Below are 21,165 nucleotides of genomic sequence, written 5' to 3' on the forward strand. Positions count from 1 at the left end.
ATGGAAGGATATGATACAGTTGTGTAAAATCTTACCGTAACAGTAAGTGGCTTTCTCTTCACTGTTGCAGTATTCACTCACTCACTCCCTCCCTCCCTCCAACTTGATTTTTTCCTTTGGTTCTCCTCCTGGCTGATGGTCTCCCTTTGCCGTTTGCATTTTCTCCTCTTGGATGTACATGGCCTTTGTTGTCCTATGAAGACTACTCTCTTCTGGGTCATTTCAGTTCTGGGTAACTGAGTACGTATGTCACCTTTATGCCTTGGGTCCTGTACAGGTAGCATGTGTGTGACATATGGCACATGCAGAATCTAAAGGCTTTGCTGTACTGGCCAGACATTGGGCTGTCCTTGGCAGTAGATCCCTACTGTAATGAATAATGCAATTATGAAGAGAAGGACACCTGCTGGTATGGTAAGATTGTACACAACTGTGCTTCCTGTTTTTAATTCTACACGTTTTCCTATCTCCTATTTGATCAGTTGTAGAATGAGGCACATTGTATCTGTCAGAAGGCTTTGTGGTGTTGACTGTGATGGACTTTTTTGCCTTTCATTTGGTAACTGTCCTGTTGTTGCTCTTCAGCTCCTGTCTCCTAGTAATGTGGCAGTTTATGGTGGGCTTTGTGCGTTGGCCACCTTTGACAGGCAAGAACTGCAGAGGAATGTCATCTCAAGTAGGTGAGTGTCCTAGCCTTCATGGTTTCTTCATTTCTTTGGAAGGGAGAAAGTCTGATTTACGTCTTGTTTTTATTGTACCAGTAATGCTTGTATACCTGCGCTTTCAAGTTTTGTTACCAGATGTAATTACTGATTACAGTTGTGGGTTTCAGAGTGCTGCTGATAGATTCATTATCAGAGAATCTTTGAGCTTTTGAAGGTTGCTAGGAATCCTGACAATTGATAGTATTTGAACAAAGCCTTGGGGGTTTATAAAGACAGAGAAACATTGCTGGATTATGGTACAGTAAACACAGATGATTAAGGCTATGAGTTATTAATAAGCTCCCACTAGTCCATGTTTTGATCCCCCTTAGCCACCGTTTGCCTGTTGTGCGACTCTGGGCAATTCAATTAACTTGACAGTGAAACAGGACAAATGGGGAAATTGGGCTGTGCTGGTCAGTGGTGGTCTGGACTGCTTGCCTAGTAACTATGGATAACATAACCTGTAAAGGCCCACTGCTTCAGAGCATTTGCTCATTAACAAATGAAGGCCTAAGGCGTGATTGTGGAGCCTCTAGAATATCTTGGATAATATCATACTGAGGGTTTTTAATTAGCAGGGAAAGATAATGCTGTGGGCTGTTAGGTAAAAAGAAAAGGCAACAAACCTCAGAAGTTCAGATACGAGTCCATTATTCTTGGTACTTGGTGGCGGTGGAATCTTTCTCTGTTTTAGAATATGCCGCCACTAGTGATTTACTTTCATTTCAGGAAAAGAGTTGAAACTGCCTCAAGAAGATGCTGCTAATCTAGTGGCACAGTTCTGCTAATAGTTAACTGCCAAACTTTTCAAGCAAGTTCTATCCAGTGCCTAGGCATTTAAATCAATTTTTAAGTAAACTGTCGCATTTTCTACTTTTTTATTACTACTACTATGAATCTGAAGCTACAGCAATAAATTGATTTGAGTTTGTTTCCATTGTTTTTCTGAGCTCTTAAGTGGATTAATCAGCATTGCTTTATCTTATTGCTCTGCTTTTGAAACTTAGAGCAGTAATTCAGTTTTGGCCACCTGCGGGAGTTTTATCTAGAGCTTGTGATATTTAAATACAGTGACAGTGATGGATATTTGCAGTTCTGGAAATATGAGCACTATTGGTTAGAGATTTAAACTGTTGCCAGCCATCATTTCCTACTGGTACTTTATATTACATGAATAGTTGACCATCTTTGTCTTTAAAAGTCTTGAAAGCTTTCATGAGGCTAAAAACAAATCTTGGGCCTTTGTACTTCTTTCTCAAGGTACGTCTTGAGGCCACATCACTATGCCTGCTCATTGATATTTCTTTTTAAAAAATTTTTAGTAAATCTATTTGTGACGGGAGTGTTTCACCTGAGATCACATTACAAATAGGCTGCTCCTTCCTGGAATCTTAGCTTTTTGCTGGAAAAGTTAACCACACCTCCATATGATCCTGCACATCAGGCAGATTTAAAGATTACATGGAAAACTCTTCTTTACTTTGCTCTGACATCTACAAGATGAGTGTCTGAGTTGCAAGTTCTCCTGGTGGGTTAACCCCATCTCATCTGCTTTGGGGATATTATATCTGTAAGAACAACATCCATTATTCATGGTCAAGGTTATTTCAGACTTTGAGTCAGGCCATCAGTCCGTCTGTTATCCTAACCCTCAAATCTATGGAGAAAGAATTACTTATACTCTGGACATGGACTGGCAGCTCAGAGTGCTATCTTAACAGAACAAAGTATTTTAGAAAAGTCAAGCAACTATTTATTTCCTAGATTTTTCTGTTAGGAGGTTTATCCACTTGTCATGCTCTGCTTACCAGGTTCTTTCCCTGTCAATCATGGTGCAATTGTTTAGATCTTTGGTTATTCCATCTCTCAAGTGAAAGAAGAAAATTTCTTGGGAGTCTTCTCATGTCAGGCTAGTTTCTACAATACGTCATCTTGTTGACGGTTGACTCTGATGTTGCCAGACTTGGTTTTTTGGTCCACTTATAGTTCTCTGTTTTGCTGGTGTGACTCCTTGGGAAGCCACTCAGGACCAGGACCTGGACACATCTTGTGTGGCTATTTTGTTCTTTCTGGTCTAGTGAGAAGCACTCTTGGTTTCAGAGGTGGAGCAGACAAAGTATTGGTACATAGCTCTTGTTGCTGACTATTCTGATTCTGACAAAAGTGTTTCCTCACACTTTTGTCCAGAAAAGATTTTTTTTTTCTGGAGATTATAGCTAAAATGAAAGAATTATTTCATTTCGATCAGAATGAAATCCCAGACTCCCTGCAGTAATATTAGGATTTGTTGAAACTGAATTTTCCTCAGCCTGTCGCTGATCTTCCAGTTGTACCAGCATGAGGATGTTTTCTTAACTTGTAGTACTCCTGACAGTCAGCCTCCTGCTTCTAAAAAGTCTGTCAGGTTATGCAAAGTACCTCAGACACACAAATATATTGTTTCTAATCCCAAATCATATTGTGCAATTATTTCCTTATCAAACCCATGTACTGCCAAACATTTTGTAGCTGTTAATTCATTACTTCGGACAGGGATGGGAAAGCTTTCGATAGATTTGGGAGGGCAGTTTATCCTTCTGCTATGAATTTTAAACTGCCATGTTCGTATACTTCGTCAGAGGTTAAAGCATATCTAAATTTGTTAGTAGTTACTCTTTCTCAAGTAAAGTGATCTTACGATTCTGCTTATGCTGCATCCAGAGCTGCTGCTACTTTTTCAGCTATGAGAAGATTTGTTGGTTATGTTCTCAAAAAAAAAATTTTACCAGAAAATGTTACATTCTCACATTGACAAAAATGTATTTTGTCCCTTTAGCAGCTGAGCTCCTTAAAAGATTTGATAAACAAGGAAAATTGAAAAGGAGTGTTAAAAGATTTTGGTAACCTCTTGAAAGTTCAGCAAGAACTTTCTTTCCAGTTCAGGATCCTGTTACAGGAAATGCAATAAATAGTCTTAGTAAGGTACATACAAACAGGATTTTAAAAATAAATGTCTAGGAGGCTCAGAAAAGAAGGGTGGAGCCTCCCTGGACCAAGGGTAATCCAGAAAGTCAGATTAACTACTTGCCTCTTCAAGCCCCCCACCCCCACCCCACAAACACACACATGCACACACAAAAAATCCTGGCTGTCCTTTAGTTTAGGTCTACATCTTCCTCCATGACTTCAAATAATCTCAGACAATTGAGTTCTGATATTAAGTCAGCAAGGGTTACAGATGGCAGTGGTAGTCCTTTCCTACTTTTCAGGAGATTCATCCTCATTCTGCAAACCAGACTTCCCTCCAGTTTTGGAGCAGTTGTCTTTGGGGGTCATTGAGCCAGTTCCCTCAGGTCAAACGGAAAGGATTTTATTGAAGGATGATTGTGACGCCAAAGAAAGAATAAGTTTGAAGACCAGTCCTAGATCTCCCCTTTATCAACCTGTATGTCAAAGTCCCAAAGTTCAAGATGTCATTCCTCGAAACTCTGTTACCTCTCATACCTGTTTTCAGTTCTCTGGTAACAGTTGACTTAAAAGATGCTTATACCATTCCAGTTTGCTCAGAATTTAGCAGCTTTTAAGATGTTCTCTGTCTGACTTACATTTTCAGTTCTCTGTTTTAGCTTTTGGTCTATCTGCTTCTCCAAGAGTATTCACAAACTGTCTGGCTCCGGTAATTGCTCACTGCAGACTTCAAGGCATTCACATTTTTACATATTTGGGCAATTCTCTTATATTTTTAGACCCCACCCTCCCCCAAATGTTAAGATTCTGTGACTTGTCATGGAACTTTTAGTGTGGGATTCCAGATGAGCTTATGGAAATAGTCAATGTTAAGTTGTCAATCTCGCCTTCATTCTTGCTGGATGGGTTTGGAGCCGAACCTCGGCTCCAACTCTGCCTATTACTAAAGCTCGAGAGCTATTTTTACCGACTCGAGGCTATGCTATGTCCCATAATGCTAGGCGTGATATACCCAGATCTCGTTTGCCGCTTCAGCTACGAGGTTGTGTCTTTTTGCCGGCTCAGGTTGTACTAATATTTTTTTCTTGGTTTTAGTCAGCTTTTTGGGTTAAAATATTAGTGATAATGTTTTATTGTTACTACCCTTTAGATCCCTGTTTAGGATTCCCTCTTAGTTTTTGATACTGTTTTTTTTCCCCTCACCTAATAGTTAGGCCCTTGGCCAATCCTCTTCAACTCTTGTGTGTGTGTGTGTTCCTAGTTAGATTGTAGTAAAAAGTGTGGGGTTTTGTTATATTTTTTTCTAGTCTGTTACAACTTTTTTGTGTGTGTGTTTGATTGTGACTAGACAGTCATCCCTTTTTCAGCATGTCTAAAGACACTAAGATCTCGGGCTTCAAGAAGTGTGACTCATGCTGTCAGAAGATGTCTCTGACAGACGGTCACACTTCTTGTGTATATTGCTTGGGCCCCCTGCACCTGCAGGACTCTTGTTCTGTCTGCCATGCGTTCAGTCCAAGAGTCCTGCAGGAACGCAGAAATAAACTTATTTTGAGAGGCTTATTAAAGCCTGAAGGTTCCCCGGTTAAGCCTTCGTCAGGTAAATCTTCTAAGCCCGCCAAACCGTCGGCTCCATGTTCGGAGCCGTCGCCGAGCGGTGCTACTACTACCACTGCATCGGTTCCAGCCAGAACCGATGATTCTAGGCCTCAGTCGGCTCCGACTCTGCTGTCGGAGCCGTCTTCGAGCAAGAAGCGTTCCAGGTCTCCTTCCCTGGATTCGGTCCACTTGGCTCTGAAGTCTCCCTTGTTATCGGAGCGGAGTCACAGGTCCCATTCCTCTCGGTCTTCCAGGCTGTCGGACCATGACCTCGAGAGGGTGGTTAGCAGACTACTTAAGTCACAGGCACTGGCCCACATGTTTCATAGCCCTCCTCATCAGGCAGTGGCTTTCACTACTCCCTCTTTGATTCCTCCTCCGACTCTTCCTGTGAGTTCGGAGCCGGAGATCGTAGGGGTCAGGACCGTCGGAACGTCTGAGCCGATACCACCCCTTTCGGCTCCCTCATCGGCTCCGATCTCTTCCTTGGTTCCATCCTTGGAGGGATCCGGGTGCTGGGACTCTCTCGTCTGCTCCGAGGGGGCGAGTGGCATCGGACCCTTGTCCGACCCCATTCTCCCTCTTGGAGCTTCGGCGCAGGTGAGTTCGGCCCCGACATCGGCCTCGAAGCCATCCCTCTCGGTGCCGGGAGGAGTCCTTGTCTCTTCGGAGTGGGGACCCCCTTCCCTGCCTGATAGGGGTCCTTTGAGGTCATGAGGAGTGTGCTTGCCCCTGTGCCTGCTCCACGGTCGGCTCCTTCGGCTCCTCCCTCTATGGTGCCTGCTTCAGTCTCTACCCGCTCCCTCGACCCCGAGCGTGGAGAACTGACGCTACAGGTAGCCCCATTGGGCGTATCCTCCTCTTCGAGGCCTCCCCTGATCCTTCAGGGGAGCCCCCTCGAAAGAGAAAATGCAAGAGGAAGCATATAGACTCCCCTGAGTCAATCACATCGGACACTGACTTGGATGACTCAGAAGGGTCCCCAAGGTCCCCCTCCGAGGATGTCTCTTTTTCTGACATCCTGGAGATTCTTAAGCAGAGGGGAAACTGGTCTGCCCTTAACCCTTCTGAGGACGAGTCGGTGTACCTGGATGCGTTCGGTTCTTGCCCTTCCACCTCCTGGGTGTCTCCACCTTTCGACCCGCTCATGGATGTGGTGGCTCGAAAGGCATGGACGGCTCCGGATACTATGGAACCAACTCCCCGGAGGCCTACAAAATTTATTACAGCCCCTTCTGACAAGCAGTTTCTAACTAAGGGCATCCCTGTTGATGCCATGGTGGTGGCGGCGGCCACTAAAAAGGAGTTGGCTGACCCTTCAGTACCTGTCCATCCTCCTAATAAGGAATCTAGGACTATGGGCAGGTATGACAAGCGGATGTTTTCCTCAGCGACCTTTGCTATGCGGTCGCTGAATTATTTGTGCCATTTCACCCGTCTCCAGAGAGACCTTCTCAAGGAACTGGGTGATACCTTACAGGACCCATCAGCTGCGGGGTCTCAGGACAAGATCAACTCCCAGCTGGGGACCCTAAACTCTATTGTAAACTCCTCCATGTGGCTCATTTCCTATGCAGCTGATGGAGCGAGTAGGGCTGCGGGCACGGGCGTCGCTCTGAGACACGCCTGGATGCGGCTTTGCAACTTTGCTGACCCCTTCAAGGCGTCCTTCACTAACACCCCCTTTGATGGTTCTGCCTTGTTTGGACCTCAAGTGAAGGATACATTGACCAAGTGTGAGCAGGAAGGCAAGACTCTCTCTGCTGTAGGAGTCTGTTTTTCTACCCCTTCAAGACCATAACCCAAGGGTCAGAAAGGTGGGAAAATGTGGTTCCGCAAACCTCAGGGAGTACTGCCTGACGCACGTGGTGAGCTTCCCTCCAGAGGCAGAGGAGGGAACAATAATAGACACCGCCCGAGGGGCAGGGGGGTCCGCAGAATCAGGGTAGCAGAGAATCCTTCTCTGACAATCCCTTCCAGCACCCCTGAGGAGCTGCCCGACTGTCCATCTTCGGAGGCAGTTGGGGGAAGACTATCACTGTACCCAGAAGCCTGGCATTCCCTCACGCAAGACATTTGGGTACAGTCGATCATATCCGAGGGTTACAAAATTCCCTTTATTCATACCCCACAACTGCCAAAAAGGCCCCTTCCAGACGTTCCACCCGGTCTGAGGGATCAAGCAGCACTAGAAATTTCAAAGCTGCTAGAAAAAAGAGCCATCCAGCCAGTCCCAGCAGACCAGCAAGGATCCTGAGTTTACTCCAAGTTCTTTTTGGTACCAAAAAAGACAGGGGACTGGAGACCTAGTTTGGATCTCAGCAGACTGAACAAGTCTGTTCAAAGAGCGAAATTCCAGATGGTCACGCTTCAGTTCATTCTACCCTTCCTGGGTCAGGACAAATTGAATGTGCTCTATAGACCTTCAGGATGCGTAGTATATCAAAATGAACAGGCGCTCCAGGAGGTTTCTCCACTTCCAGCTGGGAGCCAGTCGGTACCAATTCAGAGCCCTGCCCTTTGACCTCACCACAACCCCCAGGGTGTTTACCAAATGCATGGCAGCGGTTGCGGCTCACCTGAGATGAAAAGGATTCCAGGTGTTTCCATACTTAGACGACTGGCTCCTTACTGCCACCACCAAGCATCAGCTACTTCATTCCAGAGATTATACCCTCCAAATTTGCAGCGAGCTAGGTATCTCCATAAACTCCGAAAAGTCTGCCTTGTCAGTCTATTACCTTCATAGGCGCCATTTTAAACACTGTGGAACTGTCAGCAAAACTGCCTGCACAGAGGATTTCAGTCATTCGAGGTCATGTTCAAATCCTACTACAAGAGAGCAGAGTCCAGGCCAGATTCGTACTAAAAACTATAGGTCTCATGGCAGCAGCTATCACATTACTCCCCCTAGCTCACTTTCACATGCGGATCCTGCAGCGAATGCTGTTTTCCCAGTGGTCCTTTCAACAGCTTCCTATGTCACACAGCATTCTAATCACTCAGTCATGCAAAAGGCACCTTTTGTGGCGGATGGTCTCCCCTCAGGTTCTTCAGGGCAGACCCTTTGTCCTTCCTCCTCCTGTGGCTACTGTGACAACGGATGCCTCCCTGATTGGGTGGGGGCATTTTCAGGGCAGGACAGTCCAGGGCACATGGCAGCCTTTCGAAAGCCACCTGCACATAAATGTCTTGGAAATGAGAGCGGTGCTTTTAGCGTTGCAGGCCCTTCAAGACTCTCTACCCACTGGGACTATTGCAATTCAGACAGACAATATGTCTGTAGTGTGGTACATCAACAAGCAGGGCGGAACCAGGTCCTACCCCCTATGTCGAGAAGCACTCAGACTGTGGCAGTGGGCTATCTCTTCTCAACGGTTTCTGGTAGCAACGCATATCCCCGGGAAGTCCAACGTCATAGCGGACAGGCTGAGCAGAGCCATTCTCATGCCCCACGAGTGGTCTCTCAACCAGCTAGTAGCGGAAAAAATCTTCAGGAGGTGGGGTCAGCCTTGCTGCAATCTTTTTGCAACCCCTCAAAACAGCAAGTGCCCAGACTTCTTCACCCTCTTCCCTCTCCCAGGTCTTCCCCCAGAGATGCTCTAGTCCACAATTGGCCCTGGGGTCTTCTGTATGCTTTTCCCCCCTTTCCCTTAATTACTCAGCTAATCCAGAAAGCAACTGTTTTGAGATCCAGAATGATCCTTGTTGCCCCTTACTGGCCTCGACAAACTTGGTTCCCGTTCCTGCAACGTCATCTATTAGATTAACCCTAGCATCTGGACCCAGAGCCAGATCTTCTGACACATCAGTCGGGCGGGCTGCATCAATCTCTCCAATCTCTCAACCTCACAGCTTGGTTGCTCCACTTCCAACCCTAGCCAGGCTTCCCTCAATCTCTCATTCAGTTCATGACATCATCCTCGCTTCACACAAGTCTACTACCAGAAAGACTTATGCTAGCAAATGGAAGCGTTTCTCTGTTTGGGCAGGGGAGAAACAAATTGACCCTTTTACAGCCCCTGTCCATACAGTCTTAGAGTTTTTGGCAGAGCTTTTTCAAATGGGATCTTCTTCAGCCACCATCAGAGTTCAGTTGGCAGCCATTGCGAACTTTCACGTTGGATTGTCAGAGACCAGCATTATGTCACACAAGCTTTGTAAAGCCTTTCTAAAAGGAACCCTCTTACTTAGGCCCCCAGTAAAAGATCCTCCCCCACCATGGGACCTAAATTTGGTGCTTTCATCTTTAATTCTCCCTCCCTTTGAACCTGCGGGCTTCCTGTTCATTAAAGTTGCTTTCTTGGAAAACTCTGTTTTTAGTAGCCATCACTTCAGCGAGAAGGGTATCAGAACTTCAAACCCTTTGTGTTCGCCCTCCTTACCATGTTTTTCACAAAGATAGAGTGTCACTTAGGACTAATCCATCCGTTTTACCCAAAGTACTCTCTGAAAAAAACTCTGAATCAGACCATCGATCTTCCTGTTTTCTTCCCACTTTATACCAATAGGTCTGAATGGCAGTTACATTGTCTAGACGTTCACCGTCAATTACGCTTCTACCTGGATAGAACCAAGCAGATGAAGTTAGAACAGCTCTTCCTGTCTTACGCGGAAGGGAAACAAGGCCTGCCAGTTTCCAAAGTAACCTTGTCCAGGTGGTTGACCTCTGTTATTATGTTGATTTACCAACTGAGGCATAAAGAGCTCCCTATTAAGCCCAGAGCTCATTCAACCAGAGCATTAGCCTCTTCAGTAGCTTTTCAGGCAAGATTGCCAATGGATTCCATTTGTGCAGCGGCCACATGGGCCTCTCCTCATACCTTCATTTCTCATTACAAGCTGGACATGACCTCTAGAAGTAGGGCTGATTTTGGTTCCACTGTACTCAAGAGTTTGTTCCATTGAGCCACCCAGAACTAAGGTGCTAGGGACGCTGTCCCATCCAGCAAGAATGAAGGCGAGATTGACAACTTAACATTGAGAAGTTATGTTCTTACCATAACGTTCCATGTTAGTTGTCATCTTCTCGCCTTCTTTCTTGCGTCCCACCCTCCATCCCCCTAGCCTGGCAAGACCGAGAGTTTCTTTTGAGATGTGTTTATCATGAGAGTTATCTCCTTAGCTACCTCTTTCCCCTTCTTGGTAACTCTTATAAGAGTTTTGTATACCTAGATGTATAGAGGTAGATATATATATATATATATATATATATATATATATATATATATATATATATATATATATTCTCAGTCATGGTGGGGACATGTATGTCCATAGTGTTAGCTATCGAACGAGATCTGGGTATATCACGCCTAGCAATAATGGGACATAGCATAGCCTTGAGCCGGTAGAAATAGCTCCCGAGCTTTAGTAATAGGCCGAGTCGGAGCTGAGGTTCGGCTCCAAACCCATCCAGCAAGAAAGAAGGTGAGAAGAAGACAACTAACACGGAACGTTATGGTAAGAATATAACTTCTCATTCCTTCCCATAGAACAGTTTTTCTGTGGTGTCTTCTCGATACATCCCTAGGAAAGGCTGTACTTCCTGTGGACAAAGTGTAACTGTACAAAGTAAAAGTTCCTGATCTTTTTAAGCCATTTTCTGGCATCTGCCATGGAATGTCTCAGCATTCTTGGTTTCATGGCTACTATGATTATTATGATTCCCTTGGCCAGACTTCACATGAGAATAATTCACTGGTACCTCAGGTCAGTCGTCGTCATCATCTTCTTTTGGCTGTTCCCGTTAGGGGTCGCCACAGTGGATCATCTGTTTCCATTTCTTCCTGTCCTCTGCATCTTGCTCTGTCACACCAACCATCTGCATGTCCTCTCTCACCACATCCATAAACCTTATCTTAGGCCTTCCTCTTTTCCTGTTAACTGGTAGCTTCATCCTTAGCATCTTTTTCCCAGTATACTCAGCATCCCTCCTCAGCACATGTCCAAACCAACGTAATCTTGCCTCACTGGCTTTGTCTCCAAACCTTCCAACCTGAGCTGACCCTCTAATATACTTATTCTTAATCCTATCCACCATTGTCACACCCAGTGCAAATCTTAACATCTTTAACTCTGCCACATCCAGCTCTAACTCCTGCCTTTTTGTCAATGCCACTGTCTCCAACCCATATAACATTGCTGGTCTCACTACCCTCTTGTAGACCTTCCCTTTCACTCTACAGATACTCATCTGTCACAAATCATTCCTGACACTCTTCTCCACCCACTCCATCCTGCCTGTACTCTCTTCTTCACCTCTCTTCCACACTCACCATTACTCTGAACTATTGAGGTCAGTCTGGTCCCAATATCAACATCCTCTGTCCTTTCAGATTCTAGTGCTGAGGTTTGTGATAAGGGAGCTAGTGTGGTGGGTAGATCAGTTTGTTCTTTAATCCAAGTATCCCATTTTCCCTTCCTCCTCTTTCTCAGTGTGTCATAGCACATGCATCAGACATTGCTTGGAGGGCAGTTTCAGCGAGGGTGAAAATACAAGGTATGTGGAACAAGCAGCACAGACATAAGCACACAAATGTCAAGGACCTAGTAGTTGTAATAATTGCTCTAAAAGCCTTAATCTCTGGTGTGTGGGACTTTTGCAAGTAATTAGACAACACCAAGGTAATGTGCTATGTAAACAAACAGATCTTTCTCCCAGCAAGTCTACAAAGGGAGTAAGCATTTCAGCTCATTTTGACTGTTCAGAGTTCATGTATTCTGTCAGACCAAAATGTTGCAGACAACTGAGCAGAACCAGGACAGACCCTCACAAATGAAAATTGCACCCAGGGATTGTCCAGGAATAGATCTAGTTGTGGGGGACACCTCAAATATATTGGTTTCTTTTCAAAACAGACTGAGAAATTCTGCTCAGGATTCTTTGCAAGGATCCATGCAAAATAGATGCTTTTCCATTACCATGGACGGGAATGTTCCTATATATTTTCTGAAGATTTCTGGGGGTAAAGGTCCTGAAGGACTCCCCAAATGTAGTTATGGTGACCCCTTTGGGAGCCAAATGTAGTTATGGTGACCCCTTTCTGGCCCAGACAACAGTGGTTCTCCCTTCTTTTGAAAATTGCTAAGGACAGTTACCGCAGGCAGGAGTGTTTCATAGGTTCATAGGTTTATACTAGGCTATCTGCCCTGGGGCATTTATAAGCCTAGCCCAATTGTGTTTGGCTTACACCACCCCTTGATTTGAGTATACTGTGCCATTTATAAAGTTTAGTTTACTGTGCCTCTGTCTAATAGTGACACGGAAGTAATCCCCGGGACAAACCTACGATCCCCCATCCACTCATCAAGATTCTTCTTGAAGAGAGTCAGTGAGGTGCTCTGCCTAACATGAATTGGAATTCTATTCCAGAGCGAAGGGAGCCTCTGGGTTATGAATCTGTCCCTCCAGCATGTTCTATTTATTTCTGTGCTGAGGTTCAAGTCCCTCGAGCGCGTGGCTCTAAGGGATTTAGATTTACTGAGGTGGAGCATGTCCATTAATTCTGGGTTGGACATAGCTTTATATGTCAGGCATAGATCACCTCAAAGTAGGTGGTATGCAACTGAGTAGAGCTGGAGTTTTTTTAACCGAGCAGCATATGGCATCTGTTTGAGTCCCTTGATCCTCCTGGTGAGGTACTTTTGGGGTCTTTCTAATTGCTGCAGGTGTTGGGTAAGGTACATCCCAAAGGGGGCATTGTATTCTATGATGGGCCTGATGAGGGATGAATAAAGGGGCACGATTACCTCTCTTGATCTAGATGTGAATCCTTTCATGATGAGGTGGGCTATGTAGAAGGTCTTTCTAACCACTTTGGCAATGTGGTTGTCAAAGGAGAGATTGCTATCAACTTGGGTCCCCAGATCCCTAATTACTTTCTCTGTACTTAATGGGTTACCACCTATGTGGTAATTTGTGGGCACATCTTTTTTGCCAAAGGGTATGACTATACACTTTTTGGCATTTAGCTTTAGACCATGGCTCTGGCACCAGTTATCCGTCTCTGCGAGACCTTTTTGAAGGATGTTTGTGTCAGCTGGAGAGTTGATTATGGCACCCAGTTTGCAGTCATCTGCGAACTTGGTGAGCCATAGTCCTCCCACGTTGGCCTGTACCTCAGAAAAGTAAATACTGAACAAGAGAAGTCCCAGGACAGAACCTTGTGGGACGCCACTTGTGACCGGTTTTGAGTCTGACATGGCTCCAGCAACTCTGACTCTGTGGGTTCTGTCTTTGAGCCAGTTTGCAACCCATCTTGTGACATTTGACATTAAAAGTAGTTTTGTAAAATGTGCAAACTACTTTTGCCATTTATTTATTTATTGATTGATAGATATTTGGTCACTGTGAAAGTCCATCTGGGTCAGGAGCCCAGTTTCAGTGGTGTTCCAGGGAGAAAAGCTCCAGCAAATACAGACTTTATACAGTTTATACAATGTAGTTAATAGTGACATTTTTATAGCAATTTAAACATTTCTAAAATTCATAAGGTTGGTACTATGCAATAGTAAAAACAAAACAAGTACAGTAGTCAAACATAATATAGTATCAGTAGTTATTTTTATATTAAAGTTTAAGAGCCTAGAAAAAAAAGATTAAGCATAACGTGGTAGAGCAGAGGAAAATTAGATGCAAGGGTGTGAACGTATATTAGCTAAGGATAATAAGAGTAGTACATAGAAAATATAAAAGGAAATTTAAGTACGAGTTATAAGGAAAAAGAGGTTAACATGATAGTTTGAACTGTATGGTATGGGAATACATTACTGTATAAAATTTACTTTTGGAGAAGTAAATTATTTGTATATAAACTATTTAGAAATGGCCCTGGAAATAGGGAGGAGGGATAAAAGAGGAAAAGGAGAAGAACAGAAATGTTACATAGAAATTGGGTTCAAGAACAGAAGTGAGGGGTTACAGGAGAGAAAAAGAAGGGTGAGAGAGGAAAGGAAGTAAGGTATTAAGAAGTTGAGGAGAAGTGTGTGAATAGGTAGTGAAGGAAGATAGTTGAAAGATTAGGAAATTAAATAGAATTACCTTATTGGTAAGAAGCAAAGGCAGATATGAGTGAGAAGGTAGTTTTGTTTATTGTGAGCTTGAAAGCCTTAAAGGTTTTCAAGGCACTGATATCTTTTAGTAAGGCATTCCATAGTTTTTCCTATACTATGGGAGTAAAGACTATGACTGGTTCTCTTATTAGGTTTTTATACAGTTGTAAGTTGCTTTAGGAATGTGGAGTTCTGGAAGGAGTGTAGGAATGTAAGACAGGTTTTATGTCAGAGCAGCTGTCTGATGTGTATATTATTTTATGTGCAAAAGATGGTTGTAAAAAGTCAAAATGATGGGAGAATTAGAGTCAGTTGAATTCATTAAGAGCATAATGGTGATGAGAGCAATAAGATGTACCTGTAGCAAATTTGGTTATCTTATAATAGCATGACTGAAGCTTATTCTTTAGGGACATATGTAGGTTAGTGATTATGGGGCACCATACAGGAAGGAGGAGAGCAAAAAGGTATTGACAAGTGCTTTTTTGGTAGGTTTATCCATGAATGTTTGTATAGTTTTCCTAGTTTGAAGTGTGTTTTTAGTGCCGTTAAGTATGTGTTGCTCAAATGTGAGTTTGTTGTCTATGGTGATGCCTAATAGCTTAGCCTGAGTTGCAATTTTAACCTCTGTGTTTTGTGAGTATATTTTGAAATCATATAAGAGTGAATTAGGACAGAACAGTAGAAGTTTAGTCTTATTGGGAATGTGTAATGATTCTGCTTCATTTAGCCAAGATTCAGTCGAGGTGAAGGCATCTTGTGTTATTTGGAAATGGTGTTGGAGGTTGTTTGAGGAGGAGATAATGGTGGAATCAGCTATTTGAATAAGTGAGCTTTGAAGGGAGGCAGTGAGTAGGTTATTGATAAAAATATTGAACAGCAAGGGTCCAAGAATGGATCGTTGTGGCGCACCTGTTTTATTAATCTGGTATTGAGACAGACTAGTTTGCCACCTTACACATTGCTGTCTGTTGGTTAGGTAATTAGCAAACCATTTTTGGGAGAACTGTGAGCAACCCACTGTAGAAAGTTGATATAAGAGTTTATGATGTGATATTGTGTCAAAGACCTTTGACAGATCTAGTAAGATTACTGAAGTTATTTGGCCAGAGTCTATGGCTTTGTTAATATCTGTAAAGGAAAGTAGAGCAGTGTTTGTGCTATGTGCTGGTCGAAAACCGCATTGAGTGGGTGCAAGGAGATTGTTATTAGTAAGATGGTTTAGTAGTTGTATGTGTGTTCATTTTCCCAGCAATTTGGATAGAGGAGAGAGGATAGAGATGGGTCGATAATTTGTTGGTTCATTGTTTTTTCCACCCTTGTGTAAAGGAATTATGATAGATTTCTTCCAGAGGTTAGGGATCGATTTATCAGAATGCTGACAAGGGTAGGCAATTGCTTCTGCAGCAAGTTTTAGATATTCTGATGGAAGATTATCAGTGGAAAGGGAGCATGGTTTTAGTTTGAGAAGAAGCTTGTGTATTAATAAAGTAGGTACGGGTTGTAGTGAGAAAGTAGGAGATGGAGTACTAGATGGAGAAGCACTTTGGTAAGGGGAGGTAGAAGTGGTAATATAGTTATTAGTTTGTATTGAAAGTGGAATTAATTACAAGTGTAAGTATACTATAAACGAAGTAGGTATTGAACATGTCAGCTATTTGGGATGGTTCTTTATCTGAAGCAGGTGAAGGGTTTTGTGTGGACCCGAGGTGTTAAGAACGCTGAGATGGATTTCCAGAATTTTTGGCGGTAATTTATATGGCCAGACATTTGTTGGGAGAAGCATTTTTTTTTCTTATCAGCAATGACTAGTTTATTTCACTTTATTACTTAGCTGCTTATATATAAGTAGATTGGTGTCATTTTTATTCTTTTCCAGTCTTTCCAGGCTTGATATCTGGTCTGTAATATTTTTGTGGATTTAGTTAGCCAGGGTGCATGGTTTGTTTTTGTTCTTTTAGTTCGGATAGGGGCTAAGTTGTTAAGGGTATCCCAAAAGAGTTTTTTAAAGTAGCTGATGGCATTGTCTAGTGGTAATGTTTTTAATGGAGGCCAGTTGATGTTTTTTAAGGTGTTATTAAATAATTGTTGATTGTAGTTAAAGTTCTGGATGTTTTGTAGGTATGGGGTTTGGGACTTGAAGGGAGGTCCTATGGGTATATGCTGGAAGGTGGTCACTTAAGATATTGTGAAGTGTGCTGGAACTGGAATATTTAAGGAGATCTGATACTATCATTGAAGTTAAGATATTAAGAAGTGTGCTGGAAGTGGAATATTTATGGTGATTTGATACCATCATTGAAGTTTGCCTCTTTTTCCACTGTTGTGTAACCTCAGAGTTGGTGTATATAAGTCTGGGGATTGTGTGGGTGTTCCCCCACATTGGGGTACAGTGGGGCTTGGCCAGCCAAAAAAAAAAAAATCTGATGATGTCATTTTCATTCGTTCCTCAACGAATGGGGTTCGGAACCAATCCTTGGATCTGACTCAGATGCTTTCTCTCGAATCTAGGATCCGACTCTCAAGCTCCTTCCTTACTCATAATGCCACTGACCACTGTGTTACCTCAGATCTCATTTACCACACTACATTCCGGTCAAGAGTGCTCATTTTGGTGTAGTGAGTTGAAAAGGTATATATTTTTCTCTCTCAAACTTTTTTCTACTTCAGATTGTATACTAGCCATCTCCCTTACTCACTCTGTAACTAGTCTTTCTACCAAATTTAATTCTTTTTGGTATTCTTCATTACCATTGTTTGTAACCTTTCTACTACTTTTCCTCTACCTTGCTGTGTGAGGTATTTAGTTTTACCATTGTTGGTATGAACTCTTTACTTTTCACTTAACCTAAAAAACGAGAGAGAGGAATTTTCCTTATCTTTTTCTTGTCTGGCTTTCTGCCTCTGATTTTTCCCACACAGTATGGATGAAAAGCCGACTGGCTTTAAAAAGTGCACTTCCTGTGGGCATAAGATACCTAACTCCAATGCCCATTGGGAGTGCATCTCTTGATGTCCTTCTATTCCTATGTTGCAATATTCCTACTGTGGGATTTCCCATCTCAGGTGACCCAACGTCGGCTCCTATACAAAAGCTTTAAGCCTGGTTGCTGTAGGTGCGTGGGACATCACATGTAGGGCCATAAACCAGGGATCTTAAATGTGACGTCTGCATGCACAGACCTCAGAACTTTTCATCCGCAGATGACGCCACATCGTTCGCTTCGCTTCTTCTCTCGAAGACTTCTAAAAGCTAAGTACCCAGTTGGGGAAAACTTTTTGTTCTTTTTGCTTGAGCTTGGTTAGCTGTATTTAATATTAACCAATGTCCGCTAAGAAGGGCAAATGCCGTTGTGGGCGTCAGATACTGCATAAGGATACCCACGACTGTTGCTTCTTTTGTCTTGGGAAGGAACACGATCACACCACTTGTTCCATTTGCCAATCCTTTGCTCTGAAGACCCTCTGCAGCCGTCTGGCCGCACTAAATTTATATTTAGAGAGCCAACGTCTCAAAAAGCTTGTGCTCAGAATGGACCCCGAATCAGCCACTCCGACTGAACCACAGTGGGGAAAAAAGCCAAAGTTTCCAGGCTTACTTCCGTTGCCTCTCCGCCATCGGACGTCCCACCAGCTTCCAATGTAGGAGTTGAGGGATGTTCGGCGGAACCAACTACTTCGGCTCCCACTTAGGAGGCCACTTCAGAAGTTATGACCTGCACATCCACAGAGATAGCCCAGATGTCGGTTCCTACCGATGTCGAGGGGGTACCAGAAACAGTCGGATGACCGGAGATTCCTATTCCTGTGACTCAAGCTTCTGAGCCTAGCCCTTCTCCCAAACCAACGCCTACTAAACGAAAACAGAAAATTAAACATTTGACTCCTACCATTGAAGGAATCCCAGACTGGCATTCTTTCACTAACTCTCTGATGCAGGCCTTTATGGTCCTCAGGCCCACAGGCTCTACTCCCTCCACTATACCTGTGCTCAGCCCTAGGCCTGCCTCTGCCAGTTCTCTCCACTTGCAAACTACCCAAGAAGGAGAGGAGGGACTAGAGCTTTACTACTCTTCTTCTGAAGAGTCCATTTCTTATGCATCCCAGATTGCCTCTCCTTTAGAATATTACTTTAGATCGCTGAAAACTTAAAATATCAAGCGCTCACATGAGCAAGAATGCAGATATTCGATAATCATTTTTTTGGATCGCAATACAGTGGAGATCGGGATATTTGCCCTTTCCTCACTAAAGTGTGATCTCGGAGTTGGAATATATATTTAGTGGGGGGTGTGGGGGGCACAGCCCCTCACAATAGCAATTCCAAGTACCTGCATATTCGCTCATGCGATATAAAGTAGACCCTGTTATTCACAAGATGAGGAATCTATTGAAGGGGATTCTGCACAAAAGGACATTACCTTTGGTGAAACAATAACTAAGATGACACTACCCAGATGACTGACACCCAGTGGAGGTATTTTGAACTCCTTCAAGTGGAGTCTCTCTCCCCATCAGCCATCCCACCAGTCTTACCTGCCTATCTGGATGCTTTTACCTCTGCATCCAAAAATCCAGACTCTCAACCACCTACACTTAAAAGACCAGACAGGTTTTATAAGGTTCCTGATTAGCAAAAATTCTTAGTTAACCCCCCCCCCCAGCAGACCCTGCAGTTATTGCTGTCTCCACAGACAAGCAATCCAGAATTAGTCCCTCTGCATCTCTTTTGCCTACTGATAAGGACAGCAAAAGCATGGACAGGATTGGTAAAAATATGTATACCTCTTCCACCCTAGCCTTCAGTGCTATAAATTGCCAGACATACATGGTTAAATATGCACTGGACCTTGTCTCACAAGCAACTGATCTCCTAGCTACCACACCTGACTGCCCTACTCAATCAGACATAACATATAAATTGTCTCTGGCTTCACAGGTAGCCAGACATTCAGTTAGATGCAGTTATGACACTGCAGAGGCCTCTGCTAGGTCAGCAGCTTCTACTTCAGTCCTTTACAGATATTCTTGGCTTGGGCCTTCAACATCTTCCAGAAGACTTTAAAACTAAGATTATGGACACCCTTAGACCATAACCTTTTGTTTGGTAAACAGTCTGCAGAACTTTTTAAAAATCTGCAGGAGAAAAGCAAGGCACTGCAGGACATCAAGCATTTGCTGGTGTCCCAGATTCCAAAGTATTAGAGGAACTATCCAGCTAAAACCTCATTTGTCATTGGAACCCCTTCCTTTGCCACCCTCTCATCCACCAGGCACAGGAGGGGAACCAGAAGGCAAGCATTTTCCAGACCTGTCACCTCTCAACCAAGTTCTAGGCAGTCCTTTCAGGATAGAAATACCCTACAGTGTGTGACTACCTTGCCCATCTGCCCTTGTCAGCCCGCCTATCCCACTGTTTACCTATTTGGAAAACCATTACTTCAGACCAGTGGGTACCGAGTATCATTCAAAACGGATACTTCCTTTCCTAGAGGGAAAAGCCCATCCCAAAGTCTATTCCTTTTCCCTCAAAAAACTAATCCACCTCTTGCCACAAATTCTTCAAGACCTCCAAAAACTAGGAACAATAGAACCTGTTCCTCCAGGGCAGGAAGGAAAAGGATTTTACTCAAGACTCTTCCTGGTCCCCAAAAAGGATGGCCCTTGGAGACCTGCATTGGATCTATCTTTCCTGAACCAATTTCTAGAAGTTCCTTCTTTCAAAATGCTCTTCCTCCCAACTCTACTCCCTCTTATCCCAGACCAGGCCTTCATGGTCACTCTGGATCTAAAGGAGGCTTATCTGCATATCCCCATAAAACCCTCCCAACAGAAAATGTCTACGTTTTTCTGGACCCTGCTCTCATTTTCAGTTTACAGCCTTGTCCTTTGGTTTGTCTTCAGCACCCAGAGTATTCACAAAATGCCTAGCCCCAGCCATTGCTTACTGCAGGACCCAAGGTATCCAGCTCTACCCCTACCTAGGTGACATTCTTCTAGCAGAGACAGAAACCCCTCTCGGAGACCACCTCAGGTTCACCACCACCCTTCTTCAAAACTTGGGCTTCATCCTCAATATAAACAAATTCTCCTTGCTCCCTCAGCAAGGCAAAGTATTTTTGGGCTGCAGAATCAGGACAGATCTAATACAGGCCTTTCTTCCACAGGAAAAGGTCCACTCCCTCTACATTCACTTTCAAAACCTTTTACTGTAATCCCAGATTTCTGCAAGACACTTCCTGCAACTCCTGGGGCTTATGGCAGCCACCATTCCCATGCTTCCCTTGGCAAGAATGCACATGCGGAAGTTGCAATGGTACCTCAAGAACGTGTGGTCACAACACCTACACTCTTTACAGAAACAAATCCCCTTTCTGCCTTGCCTCAAATTGGAGCTAAGGTGGTGGAGTCAGCAAATCCGTCAAACCCGGGATTGCCTCTCCAAATGCCCCCCCCCCCCCAAGCCATTTCATCTTCATAGATGCTTCAGACCTAGGGTGGGGAGCCACCTGCAAGAATTTCAGGGGTCAGGAAACTTGGAATCCTGCCCTTCAAAAGAAACGTATCAATATCAGGGAGATGTCTGCTTCTCCTAGCCCTGGAGGCTTTTCTTCCTACCCTCCATCCCAGTCCCCTTCTAATATTCACAGACAACACCACAGTCCTGTGGTACCTCAACAGACAAGGAGGAACCAAAGCCTACCTCCTTTGTAGAATAACTCTACAAATCTGGGACCTCACCTCCAGGCACAACCTGTCCCCTGCAGGCTTCATACATCCCCTCTCAGGACAACAAACAGGCAGATCTTCTCAGCAGAATATCATCTCTACAGCACGAGTGGATGCTGAACAGGGAAAC

At 43.9% G+C, this 21,165-nt stretch overlaps 1 protein-coding gene across 3 annotated transcripts in view; it reads left to right on the plus strand.

Moving 5' to 3' along the window:
• Window positions 1–21,165, plus strand: part of GPS1 (G protein pathway suppressor 1) — a 2,619,406-nt gene that overhangs the window by 1,737,549 nt on the left and 860,692 nt on the right. For all 3 annotated transcript variants that reach the window (XM_044068228.1, XM_044068227.1, XM_044068226.1), the window contains exon 9: window positions 586–680. In XM_044068228.1, the coding sequence (XP_043924163.1) occupies window positions 586–680 (95 nt within the window). The remainder of the gene's footprint in view (window positions 1–585; window positions 681–21,165) is intronic.

This window comes from Protopterus annectens, chromosome 4.part0 (genome assembly GCF_019279795.1).
Source record: "Protopterus annectens isolate FY-2018-M chromosome 4.part0, PAN1.0, whole genome shotgun sequence".
Taxonomy (NCBI): domain Eukaryota; kingdom Metazoa; phylum Chordata; order Ceratodontiformes; family Protopteridae; genus Protopterus; species Protopterus annectens.